We start from the raw sequence: 13,645 nt of genomic DNA, 5'->3' as shown, positions 1-13,645 counted from the left end.
CAGACTAAAATAACAAAACTACAATTTTCACAAAATCATAATTTCACAGGTAAATCATAAATCTTCGAAATTGAAATTTAAAAATGATCCAGCACGGGATTTCAAAGACTACTATTGATCAAAAAAGATTATATAAAGCAAGAAGCTAAAGTACTCATGTGTTGTTGTTGCTAAAAGATAAGAAACAACTTTAAAAGGCTTAAAAGAAAAAGAGTAATAGGACCTGCAACGAGAAAAATCTACAAACCAGATTGGTAAGTACACCATAATCACAAAATACCAAAAGCTCAACACTCTTATTTCTGTTAATGAAGTATCTCTGTATTGATAATGAATCTGAACTGATCAACGGACTTGAGATGGAGAGCACAGCAAACCAGATGCGTCTGCACCAATCACTGCTAGATCACAGACTGTGCATATGTTTCCTTCTTGGCTTGGTACAAACCGGGCCGTACAGTAAGGACACGAAACGTCTTTCTGTCCTTTGTAGATCGGGACATATGTTGACCCGCATATCACAGATGGGTTTCTGAAGTCGTAGTTAAGCTTGGTTGCGTCGGTCATGTTACGTTCAGCGGCTTGCACAACTTGTCTTGCCATCTTGGCCTGGTTCTCCACTGGGTTTGATTCCAACAGCCTTCTTGCGAAATTAGAAGCAGTGGCGAGGTTCTTTGCCTTGTAGCAAACTCCCATTGCACTAAGCAGCGCGAGCCGTAAGTGAGGTGTTTGGAGGTTGCAGTGAGTGAAGTAAGCCGCGAGCTCTTGCTGCCTCACCGGATCATCTTTCATTTCTCTCCTCTTGAGCTCCATTTGAAGACCAAGGACATATTCTTTAACGATAACGATTAGTTCCTTAACCTCATCGACTTCTCTTCTTGTCTCGACTACCACTAGAGGGATGGTGTGGAGGATAGAAAGGAAGAGACGGAGAGCCTCAGTAAATTTCCCACTTGTTGTGGCTTTGTAGCCAGATTTGAGGTTCTCGTCTAGCTGAGAGAAATCATAAACAAGAGCTGGTGGGTCACGAACGTTGGGACTGGAAGACTCGCTCCATCCTCGCTCAATGGCAAGTGGAACAACAGGAGATGAAGAAAAAGCACGCAGATAGCTATGGCTGCCATTGAACAGATCAAGAAACATCGATTTCAAAGGTGTAAAGTTCTTTATACCAAGCTGTCTGTGGAGCAGACGCATTGCAGTGTCGAAGCTTCCAGCTGCAGCTTGCTCAGCAGCAAGAGAAGATTTCTGGCTCCAGATCTGACTTACAGGCATACCTTGGGGAGGTGTCACAAAAACCGAAGAACGTGCATTAGCAGAGGCTTTAGGAGTGTCAAGCTCTGGTGGGAGATCCAAGTCTTCAAGTCCCCATCCAACTTCCTCATCGTTATCTTCTTCACCTCCTTCAGCAGCCGCCAAAATGTCTTCAATGTCTCTGTTTTCCATTCCATCAACATTTATGTCAAGTTCCTCACCCCAATCGCCATCAACATCTTCTTCATCAGCAGTACCTCCTCTGTCTGCACTCTCAAGTCCTCCTTCAAATATTCCTTTCATCACTCTCAGAAGAGGCCAATCACCACCACACATGACTGGTGTCGGTGGCATAAGAAGCGATGGAGTTTTCCCTTCAGGCAATGAGGGCACGTTGTCTCCTAGCTCGGTTGCCAGTCGCTCAGCAATATCATTTAAGCCATGAACCGAAGCCGTGATATAAGCTAGAGGCAAATGACCAGCATTCTCCAGAATTTTAACACGCTCTTTAACATCTCCTAGGTAGAGAGCATTGTGAAACTGACCCATCACGTTGTTCTTCACTTCCGCAATCTTCATCAACTTTGAAAGCTTGTCCAAATTACCAGTAATGAGATAAAGAAACGATAACCTCTCAAAGTTCTTTGTCTGCTGGTATGCAAACTCAACAATTCCAGAATTACCTTGGCGAAGAGCCTCCACCCCAAGTTTATACCAGTGGTCTTTCTCGTTAATCTGTGTAGCGGACGCAACAGCCACACTGATGTTGCCACTTTCAAGAGCCAGGTTGAATCGGATCCTCTCATCTTCAACAAAATGGAGGGCAACCTCAGGGAATCCTTTCTGCTGCAGGTAAGCAATCATAGCCTGTCCACATAGCTGGGAGTTTTTTATCATGCTCATTACATGATCATATCTCTTTCTCAGAAGTGAAAGCTTGAAAATGTACTCGGTTGCATTAATGGAGATAGCATTGTTTTTCCCATCCCGATCCAAGCAAAATATTGTATTACCAGACACCTTGGTGATATAGATTGGGACATCCAGGGTTCGGATGATTCCACTATCTCCATTCGGAAGACAGTACTTGATATGATTCAAAGTCGTGTAAATGAAGACACCATTATCGTCCCAAGCTCCACTTTTCACACGTATCGTCTCATGAAGCGTGCACTGGAGAACAAGTTTTTTGCTCGCGATAATTATAGTATGTTTGCTGAGCAAAGCAACACTCTCCATATCACTAGACCAAACAACGTACCTAACAAATGGTGTCTGAAGTTCACCAAGAACAAGCCTTTGCTGGAGGTCAAATATAACTACTTTATCCTCAGATCGACAAAGTAAATTTCCAGTTCCGGCATAAAAGATAGCATCTGTGGGGATAGGAAGAGAACTCTTTTTAACCACCTCATTCTTTAGATTCTTGACTAGCACCTGGCTGGTGCTTTTCTCGAGAACAGCAAACCGGTTACGGGCAATGAATACTGCAGAGCCACCTGTCCCTCTCTTTGCATCTTGCACAACGTCACTCCTGCCAACACTATCTTTCGGTATGATGTACAACTCATAAGAACCACCATCCAGATCTGAGCAGATCAAAACTGCATTTTCAGTCGGACTGTATGATAGAGTCCTCGGACTTTGATTCAAGCTTGGAGTACCAGGACGCCGTATAGGGATAACTTGGGAATCTCTTTGAGTTGAATATTCGTAGTACCGCAAAAATCTATCCTTGGCATAGAACAAAGAATCACCACTCAAAGCAAATGCAGGACGTTCTCTCTCAAGTTTGAACACGATCATGCCACTGTCATGTCCTGCTGCTAGTAAATTCATCTCAGGGTGAACTGCAAGAATCCAGAATCTATCATGTTCACGACGGAAAGTTTGAAGTCCAGTTCGCTTGGTAGCATCCCAGACACGGATGCTCTTATCTTCAGAGTTTGATACAATTATGTCCTGTTTTGCATGGAACATCACAGATGAAACGTTATTCATATGGCCTCGCAATGTATCCACCTCCCAAGCTTTAGTTTCTGCAATGATATTGATAAAAAATTTGCATATCAGTATAAAATTAATGATTGATGGCATATAAATTTTGAAAGCACAAAAGTATAACATCAAATAATTACCATTCATACGCCACAGCTTTACTTGGCGGTCATCTGCACCGGAGACAATAAGAGGCAGGGAGGGATGAAAAGCAGCCCAGTTTACACCTCTGTCATGACCTTCAAGGACGTACTTGACAATGGCATCAACTCCACCAAAAAGATCACTATTCATCTGAGTCAACCTCATGATGTCATCAGCAGGAGATACAGTCTTCTTCCTAAGAGCACCAATATCCCAAACACGGACAGTCTGATCTAAGGATGCCGATACAACGAGGTCTTCTTTTGGGTGGAAAGAGGCACACATAACATAATGATTGTGACCAGTCAAGACAGAAACACAAGTCCGTGATTGCCAGTTCCATATACGGATAGTCTGATCGTCACTGGCACTCACAATCCATGGGTACTCATGATGGAACTGAACCGTGCGGATGTAATCAAGATGCCCAAGAAGAGTGAAAAGGCACCTGTGTGTTTTGTAATTCCAGACTTTAATCTTGTAATCATCCCCTGCAAGATTAAGATACTAGACAAGCATTAAGATCATAGTCATACAATATATACGTCTTTTTGAATCTAAAACACACTACAACAAGGCTCACTTAACGCAAAACCTGCTTATATGAGATATGTAAACATTCGATTTCAAATTCAAGATCCATAAATCCAACAAAATCGAGGCTGGGACAAATCAATCATACGATTCACTACAGCGATCTAAATCTGCAGAAACCATGGATTTGCAAAGGAAGGTAATGAGGAGAAAAAGAAGCAAATACCTCCGGAGACGAAGAGAGACTGGGAATTGTGGAAGTGAACACCACGAACAGGTCCTTCGTGCTCGTCAAATCNGAAGCAGTGGCGAGGTTCTTTGCCTTGTAGCAAACTCCCATTGCACTAAGCAGCGCGAGCCGTAAGTGAGGTGTTTGGAGGTTGCAGTGAGTGAAGTAAGCCGCGAGCTCTTGCTGCCTCACCGGATCATCTTTCATTTCTCTCCTCTTGANGAAGCTAAGACCCTTAACTCTGTTACTCTTCGTCTCGAACTTTGTCAACATTATAATCTCCCGACAATGCACTCTACATACAAAAAAACAGATCACACAACAACAAAAAAACGAAATCACGAACCATTCATATGAGATTTTGAAGAAACAGATCTAAATTGCAGCAATGGAGTGAGATCAAAGGAGAAAATTGAAATCGTGAAGGAGAGAAACAATGGTGATTACCACAGATTCAGATGAGTTCGGAAACGAAACGAAAAAGGAGAAGAAGAGGAGGAGGAAGAAGAAGGTATAGATCTGAGTGACTCGCTATGCCTATGCCTATGCCTAGAGAGGAGAGGCCAGATCTCGAATTCTCTCTTTTGCGTTAATTTGGGATAAAAACTTTATATATTGAGAGATGTATTCCATAAATATACCCTTTTTACGAAAAGGATTGATTTTATTGGTCTAATGATGCAATTTTGTTTTGTTTTTTTTTTTAAATTTAATTTAATATCGAAGTCCAAAGAATAAATTTTGTCTTATAAACCTTTGACTTAATATCGAAGTAATTTTTGACAAAAAAAAATATATATATATATCGAAGTCAAAATTTCGTTTATATTATCTTTATTTTTTTGCTCAAATTTTAGAAACCTTTGACTAGATTAAAATTAAGATGTAATTTCACTGGAACAATTAAAAAAAAATTAGACACGAAAGTTTTGATTATTGGTCTAATGATGTTTCTAAAACAATACCTGTAGAAAATACCTTAAGAGATACAATATAATATAATTGATTTGATGCTAAAAAAAAGACACCTTAAGAAAATAAAAATTAAAGGATGAGTTCTAATCCAGTTTTGGTGTTGCTATAATCATAAAGTAGGAGTGAAGACTCTACGTAAAGTAGAGGGTTACCTAAAGCATAGAGTAAGACTGCATCTAAGAGAGTTGTTTAGGGACTGACTGACTACATGACCAAAGGCAATACCAGAAGAATTCCACAGTGTTAAAGGGATTGAGACAGAAAGCATCATTTTGTTGAAAACGAACCTCCCTTAATTTCAACTACTATAACTGCTAGCCACTCTTGTTCACAGAAACAATCTTTACAAAAGAAAAGAAAAGCAAAGAAAACAAAAGAAAAAAAAGATATCCACGAAACGTAAGATGTATTGTAATATGGACTAACCAATAGTCTCATCCTTTCCTTTCTCCCTTTAGTCCTAGACCTTGGTTGATTATGCTCAAACCTTGGAACATAATAAGAGCACACAAGTGGGCAGCTATATGGAGATTCTTCAACACTCACAGCTTCTCCGAGATCCACTTCTTTCAAGTAGCCATCCTCCCCAATGATGCAAGCAGTTTTGTAGAGTCAGGTCTTGGTCGGTTCAAATCTATCTATATCACAAATCACTGCAACTTTCTTATCCTCGTCAACAAAGAAACTCCTGGGCTCAACCACAAACTTAAGACCACTGATGATTGTTTCCGTATTAACGCCTAAGAATATGTTCCATGACACCGCATTGGGCTTGATCTTAGTTGTAATCCATATCTCCATCTTATATGTATATAAGCGCTGAAACAAAAATGCAAGCTGCTCTTCTCTAACTGCAGATAGAACCATGTCATCGTATCTAACATCACAGTGAAACGGGAGATGCAGAACCGGTCCAAATCTCTCTCTTGTGAAATCGAAACAGAGTAAAACACATTCTTTATCTACTTCTTCAACTTTTATTCTTTCTTGAGCAAAAAAGTAAGTGCTACCTTTCAATGACACGCCTTTTTTGTATAACACTACAGTAGATGAGATGGCAAGAGCCCTCCATGAGTTAGATTTTGAATCATAGATTTCATACTCTAAATTGTAGCCAAACTCAAAGAAAAGCCTCAAAATCTTGTGGTTGTTGTTCTTGTCGTATCCGATACCAAACATATCTGATCTTCCGTAAGTGGACCTAGGTTTGATCAAACTGGTTTGACACGAGTACGGGTTCCAAACCACGAGGCTAGTAGTGTTGCTCTCTTTCTCCTTGGTGAGGCATAACAATAAGCCATCACAATAGAAGACGTTAAATATCTTGACTTGATTAAGTTCACCAATTCGCTTTATAGATGGATCAACCAAGTCTTTGTGGTTATGGTCTCCGTAGAGATTAACGCTCATCAAACAGACCTTAAAATCATTAACCATGATCACCATCAAATCCTTGGCTGCTTTAGCACATTGCTTGTTTGTAAAGCTCGGATCTTTGGATAAACTGTTCCATTGTTTGCAAGTAGATCTCACAGCTCTCAGAGATGATATAGGAACCCGAGAGAGTATCTCCTTTACCAAACCCTGCGAAAGATCAGACATCATCGCCATTGTTACAAGTTTCCAACGTCCAAGGGCTGTCTGTATAATCGAAACTAGGGTTTTATAACTTTCACGCTTATCCACTCAAATAAGGTAGTTTAGGTTACGAGTTTTTATTTTGGATTTTAACTTCACGTTGATAAAATGTTGTTTCCATCTCTCCCTAGGATTTTCTAGATATAAGAAAACAAAAAAGGAAAGACTTTTGCTAAAAAAATGGAAAATTTCGTATATTCTGTTTTTATTTCCATTAAAAACAGAGTAAAGCACATCACAAGGATCTTTACAAGAGAAAAATATGGACTTTTAGAGGAACAAAAACGGATTTAGGTTAGTATTCACCTAATTGTGAAGATTTGCTTTTCAATCCGAACAATCCTTTTTGACATGAGAACTTTGATGACATTACACCTTGGGATAGTCTTCTTCTCTAGGCTGAATCCAAGTACCTGAGGGTTTGAAGCCACATCATCCTTTAGTTGCCAATTCATCTGCATGACCAGAAACTCAGTCTTCACCAAGGCACGAAGGAAACCGCTTGAACATCGTCACAAACTCATCTATATATGCTGAATCCTAGACCTATAAATGTTTCTATGGAGTTATCCACTTCGATAATTTCTTTGACCAAAATCATATTATAAGCTGATAATGTTCGCCACTCTCTTTCCCAATATATATATTCGGAACTGTAGTAACATTCTCAGTGAGCTCAGACCTTGAAGCTCCTCTTGACTGCAACAACTTAAGCTTTGAACTAAGAAAATTCGCAGAATTGGCTATTGACACTTGTGGATAACTCCTAACGATGCTGGAGATCTGAGAATCTGTGAACCCATAACTTGTAAGAAGCTTCAGAACAAAACTGTCCGTGAACCTGACTTTACTTGAGACCGATGTAGTGAGTTCTGTAGGTAAACGCACTGAATCATATATGTATTAATGAAATCTTAATCAAAAAATTTCAAATATAATAATGAAAAACTATTCGGTATAATATGAAAAAGTGAATTAGTTTTTTGGAAACTAATAATTACTTAAAAGAATTTATTAGTTTAAAACATACACTTTAATGAAAATTTTAAAAATAATGTTAAAACCAAAAAACAATGATATTTGATGTAAATGACTAAATGTAAATACATAAATCAAAAAAAAGTTGTAAAGTTCTATGCGTACATCTACATTATGATTATACATTAGTTTTGGGTCCCTATTATACTTTTGGTACATTTAAAATAAAATAAATAAAAAAATATATATATCAATTCGCGACCCAATATCAACAACGCACTCTAGGGTTTCTACAGTATCGATTGCGTCGTAATTTGGTGTCCCTGTAATTAGCAATCTAGGGTGCCTCCTCCATGAAAACAGAGCAGCAAAAGGTCTCGGAGGTGGATCTTGTTGCCGTCACCGGACGCAATATGCGAGCCAAGACCTCACGCAATGGTGGAGAACCGATACCAGTTGACCTAATTGTCGAGATATGTTCGAGACTGCCGGCGAAATCTATGTCAAGATGTCGCTGCGTATCCAAGCTCTGGGCTTCCATTCCTCGCCTCCCCTACTTCACGGAGATGTTCTTGACCAGATCTTTGGTTCGCCCGAAGCTACTGTTCGCTTGCCAAAAAGGCAATCACGTGTTCTTCTTCTCCTCACCTCAGCCTCATCAGATTCTTGCAGATGATAACAACTCCTCTGTTTTAGCCGCTAATTATCTTATGAAAATTCCGTATTATTATTTGTACTCTTTGATACGTAGTTCTGTCAGAGGATTGATGTCAATTTTTTATTTTTCTATTTTTTCTGTTTATAAATTACCAATCTGTGTCTTCATGAATATTAATTTCATAATATATTCAAATCTGAATATTAATAACAATGGTATTAGAGCAATAGTATGAGTGTATGACAAAAGATTCATAACATATTGAACATAATTAAACATTACATTATCTGATTTCAAGTTTTAAGAGCATGGTACTTGTTTTTTGTAATAGTAGTAAGTAATCTCCCACGGACAAACCCGAACTCAGTTTACAAAGCTGACGATCAGTTACGTTCCCTTAACTGAACTCGAACACTAGACTTTTCCTAATTACCAAAGTTCATATTAGTGAATTTATGGTTTTTCAACAAATAAAAGATCAAACTTTTCTGAGATTCGAGAAGTTTATATATATATAACTAGGATATTCTCTTCTCTTCTCATTTTCTTGACGTTTCTCCAACATAATATTAACTGTTCTATATACTTATATATGTATATTTTTCCTACCATTACTTAATTAAGATTGAAGAAGATTAATTCAAGGTCGTAATTCTTGCATTTATTTTTATTTATAAAATAGGCATTACACAGAAAGAGTAGTACAGTAGTCTCATGAAAATTAAAGGTGACAGTCTCTGGTTTTATTTATGAATGCAAAAGAGATATTGTGACTTTTTAGAATATATATAAGATTGAGCAATAAGCATGATGAGATCACCTCACGCTCAGTTCTTTTTTCCTTTGCCGTCCTTCTTCTTCTTCTTCTTCTTATCAGTGGTGCGGCCCCTCACAGTGGAACCGGAACCTGCAGAACCGTCTCCACGGGCAGCAGCACCATTGCGATTTGCTTCAGCTGCAGCATTGCCTTGAGCGCTAGAACCACTGGAAGAAGAAGCGTCTGCGTTGCGACCCCGAGCAGAGACATTTCCCCTGGTACTTGTGAAGCCAGTTCCGCTCGAAAAGGCACTTGAACCTTTGGGACTCTTAGTAACACTGGCAAAGCCAGTTCCCGAAGAGGTGCTATCAGTTTGGGCATCAACAGAAGTGCCAGGGGAAATGCCTAAGTGCCTAATTTGTTCTCTTTGGAGACTTCTTCAACCTGCCTTGCGGTGACAATGGCAAACAAAATGCCAATCACGATAAGCACAGAAAACTTTGTGGCATTCATCTTTGGTTTTTTTATTATATCTTTTGGATTAAATTGTGTGTTGTTTGTGGTGATTTGTGTTGTGTTCTTCTAACCAAATCATAGCCTCTATATATACACACACTCGATACGCATGCATTTACTAGGATACATGTGCATTTCTTACAAGAAATATATACACATGCTTAAATGCATTAGTCAAATTACAACTAATGGTCATACCAAGATGTCAACATGATACTATATTAACACCTCTTGCGAGGAATCAGTTGCAATTTTATCTAACCACCTAGTAGGCTAGTACTGTGGATGGATTGTGATATCCGATTAATACTATACTATTTTTGTGATATATTATTATAACTCGAAAGGAATTTCTTACGCCTCTAATTCTCTTATTTTAAAAGCAAATGAACTACATTCATTTTCCAACTTCTAATTTGAGTTACTTAATCCACCAGCTACAAGAAAGGTTATCACTGCGACATAACTTATAAATCCATAATTAGGATTTACCTTGAGTTTAAGCAAAGCTACTTAATTAACTGGACTCTTCAGCCTTTGATGAAATTACTTCTCTGTTACTTGCTATAAAACAATTTCAATTTCCTAAGGAAGAATCCTATCACCAGACAACAAAACCCTTTCGTTTCTGCGAGTCATGTTCTTACAAAACACACAACCAAGGAACATTTACATATAACAACACCAAAAGGTATAACAAGCTGAAAGTTTCACCATTTATACCTCAAACCATACCGCAAAGAGACATACAGTAACCCTCGATTCAATATTATTAGCTGTGATGTCTTATTTGAACTCAAAAGCGTACATATTAAGGCCTCAAAATACTTAATCTCAATGCAAAGAACCAAATTCATTTTTCCAACTTCTGACTCTCAATCTAGAGATTAAGAAATGCCTATCTTGTTACCTGAAATAAACTTTTTTTTTAACAATCCACCAATTACAAGAAAGGTTCTAACAACGACCATTCAAATTTTCAATTAGGATCCACTTTTATTCTAGCTAAAGCTTCTTAATTGTAAAGAGATTAACAGGTTGGATCCAGGTCAAACTGAGATGACAAAAGTACAAATTGGGGTTTCATAGATACATTAACAAAAGCTTTTTATTTGCCACCCATTGCTACATCAAAATATTCATTGACAATCCTAAAGCTGGCAAAAGCAGAATAAGAACAAACCTTGGTATTTCTCATTGTTGTAGATGTGCCTTCTGTTCTGATCTATGGAGCACTGCGACCTTCATTGAAGATAGCCATCAGCACAGGCACCAGCTCGTTGTGCTTCATCACATATCTGAGTATAAATATTTCATCTGTACATGACAAAACATAGGACACAGAAGGTAGTTCACTTCCCTTTCTGAGCAGTCCTTTAGACAAGAGAGCTTTAAGTACGTTACACCTTGGTATAATCCTCTTCTCCATGCTGTATCCAAACACCTGAGGGTGCAAAACCAAGGAACTTAGTGGCCAATTCATCTTCTTCACCAGAAACTCACTCTTCCTTTTAACCGACTCTAGAGAATATTCAATGCAAGGAGGATAACGCCTGACCATGATCAGAAACTCAGATCTGCTATATCCTAAGCCTAGGAATGTCTCAAAGGAGTTCAATATCTTCTTCTTCGAGACTTTCAAAACCGAAGGAGTCTTCTTGAAAATTTCCCATACATCATCCACGGCAAAACCTACACTTGTATAGACTTCAACTTTTTCTCCAATCGTTTTCTCGCTCATTTGGTAAAGCATGCGCAAAGCCACAACAAACTTAGAGGTAGTTGGATCAAAACCCATCTCAACAACCTTCTTGAGTGATGCATCAAAGTTTTCTTTCCCACACACTGGCTGCGATTTGGAGACGAGCAAAGGTAACAACAACCGCTGAGGCATGCCTAAACCTCTCAAAGCAGACACATTTCGGATTTTATTCCCCTGATGACCCTGTGGGAACTCATAATTAGAACTTTGATCAGCTACTATAATGTCTTTGACAGAATCATAGTAAACACTAATAGACTTCTTTCCTAAGATTCTTGGAACTGTAGAAATAATCTGAGTGAGCTCAGAGCTTGAAGCTCCTCTGGACTTGAGAGAGTTAAGCTTGGGACCAAGTGAGTTCTTAGCATCTACCATAAGCAATTCTGGATAATCAGTAATGATGAAGGAGATCTGAGAATCTATGAACCCATGACTTCTAAAAAGACTCAGAACTGAATCCGGATTTGTCTTGTCCGTGAAACTAACTTTCCTTGAGATCGATTCCGCGAGGTTTTTAGATAAACCCAATGAAGTAACGAGGTAAGAGACTGTAAAGTTCTTACCTTTTCGACCATCTCTTGAGCTCCCATTAGCAGAGGAGGAGTAAGAGTTGAAAAAAGCAGATTCCTTTTGCAAAACAAATCCAAAATTAAGACCTTTGTGTAACACAAGAGACCTTCTTCCATTACGTAACAGAGAATTCATGGCTACTCTAATCGAGAAAACGAATCTCGAATGGAGTATGGAGGATACTATCTCTAAACCTCTATACTAAACTAACAAGGGAACAATGTGAAACCGACTCAACCGATCAGTGACTCATCGAGCGCCGGCAAAAACTGATGAGTTGTGCGGCTTCTGAAGAATCCGTCAAAAGAAAAAAAGTTTTGGGGAGGAAACAAAATTAGGGTTTATGACGAAGCTGTTAAAAATTGTGGTCAGTGAGTTGAGTTCCATATAATTTTATTAACTCTTTATTTTTTTATTTTTTTATTTTTTGAGTATGATATCAAGGACTATAGTCAGTACGAGCCAAATCAAACCCTTAACTTGTATAAGGCAAAGAAGATTGATTCAAACTTTTATTTGACTTGTATGAGTGAAGGATTCAAACTTTTAACTTGTATGAGGCAAAGATTTAAACTTTTAACTTGTATGAGTGAAAGATCCAAATTTTTCATCATGGTTTTGCTGAGGGGTTGATTCAATCTCTCACTTTCCACATACGTTAAGGTGATTGTTAGAGTTTGTTTATTACGTTCTTGGTTATATATGATAGATTTTTGGTTATATATGAAAGATTACGTTCTTCTCCATGCTGTATCCAAGTATCGAAGGGTTTGTAACAACGACCAATTCATCTTCCTCACCAGAGATCAGTCTTCTTACCGGAGGTACCTAGGCCTCTAAATGTTTCAATGTTGTTGGCTATCTTTATCTCTGAAAAAGGTAGAAAAGAAGGATACTTCTTGAACATTGCCCAAACATCAAAGCCTAACCTTTTTGTAGAACACTGGTTAAGTCGTGACAGTGAATTATATATTGTCAATGTCAGTCAAGCAACAACATAAACTTCTTCACTCCCTCTTAAGACTATATTATGCAAAAAACACTGAGTGCTAACGGAGGTTTCTGGAAAAAAACATTTTAAGAACTTCGCAATTGCAGGGTAGACAAAACTTACCCACTTTTCTGGCTCGGAGAAGTAAAGTAAAAGGCCTTTGACTTTTCCATGGCAAAGCTTTGATTTTTGGTTCCTCCCCAGCGGCAGCTTTTGCTAAATTGCTCCTCCTTTACCTATTTCAGAATACAAAGAGAATTAGAGATCACTCTAACAGAATAAGTTCCTCAATCAGAATATGTGACATTGTAAGAAACTCTGTACAAAGTTCAATAAAAACACCCTTAAAACCCTCTACATATAGCCACAGTACCTGAGCTTAGTGCAATGTAGCTTGGCGTTATCTTTACCCTTAAAACCGAGTTCGCTTCTCTTCTGGCTTCCTACTTTGCTTGTGCCATATCAGTTTTCTCCTCGGCAAGCTTCTCCTGTGGTTGACGTTTCACTTCTAGAAGGAAATATCAGAGTCAAACATAGTCAACCCATCTTCCGAGGCTTATACACTTTTCTCATTGAAGATAGACAACTACAAACCCGAATTTTCATATTTCAGCCTCATTTCTACTCGAGTCATCTTCAGA

The 13,645-nt window shown here is 38.5% G+C and overlaps 3 protein-coding genes and 1 pseudogene across 5 annotated transcripts in view; all 4 read right to left on the bottom strand.

Moving 5' to 3' along the window:
- The window catches only part of LOC104752859 (coatomer subunit alpha-1-like), a 15,819-nt gene extending 11,598 nt beyond the window's left edge, over positions 1-4,221 (bottom strand). Inside the window, exons 1-2 of one of the 3 annotated variants that reach the window (XM_010475118.2) lie at positions 4,157-4,221; positions 3,492-3,887 (exon numbers count right to left, since the gene is read on the bottom strand). In XM_010475118.2, the coding sequence (XP_010473420.1) occupies positions 3,492-3,681 (190 nt within the window). In that variant the 5' untranslated portion in view covers positions 3,682-3,887; positions 4,157-4,221. Of the gene's footprint in view, positions 1-3,491; positions 3,888-4,156 lie in introns of those variants that run through there. The other 2 variants (XM_010475116.1, XM_019237971.1) reach the window with 2 other exon arrangements.
- Positions 5,747-6,745, bottom strand: LOC104754121 (putative F-box protein At3g19560). Its single transcript, XM_010476270.1, has one exon. The coding sequence runs from the start codon at positions 6,743-6,745 to the stop codon at positions 5,747-5,749; it is 999 nt and encodes a 332-aa protein (XP_010474572.1).
- On the bottom strand, positions 9,133-9,707 carry LOC104752857 (annotated as a pseudogene).
- LOC104752858 (transcription termination factor MTERF2, chloroplastic-like) lies at positions 10,652-12,414 on the bottom strand. The gene has a single exon (XM_010475115.2). The coding sequence runs from the start codon at positions 12,146-12,148 to the stop codon at positions 10,907-10,909; it is 1,242 nt and encodes a 413-aa protein (XP_010473417.1). The 5' UTR covers positions 12,149-12,414; the 3' UTR covers positions 10,652-10,906.

Source organism: Camelina sativa, chromosome 16, assembly GCF_000633955.1.
Source record: "Camelina sativa cultivar DH55 chromosome 16, Cs, whole genome shotgun sequence".
NCBI classification, from domain to species: domain Eukaryota; kingdom Viridiplantae; phylum Streptophyta; class Magnoliopsida; order Brassicales; family Brassicaceae; genus Camelina; species Camelina sativa.
Note: the sequence above shows the minus strand (reverse complement) of the source record. Positions and strands in the feature narration are given on the sequence as shown.

Excerpts from the sequence above, each read along its gene's own strand:
- LOC104754121 (XM_010476270.1), bottom strand. The coding sequence starts at position 6,745 with ATGGCGATGATGTCTGATCTTTCGCAGGGTTTGGTAAAGGAGATACTC.
- LOC104752858 (XM_010475115.2), bottom strand. The coding sequence starts at position 12,148 with ATGAATTCTCTGTTACGTAATGGAAGAAGGTCTCTTGTGTTACACAAA.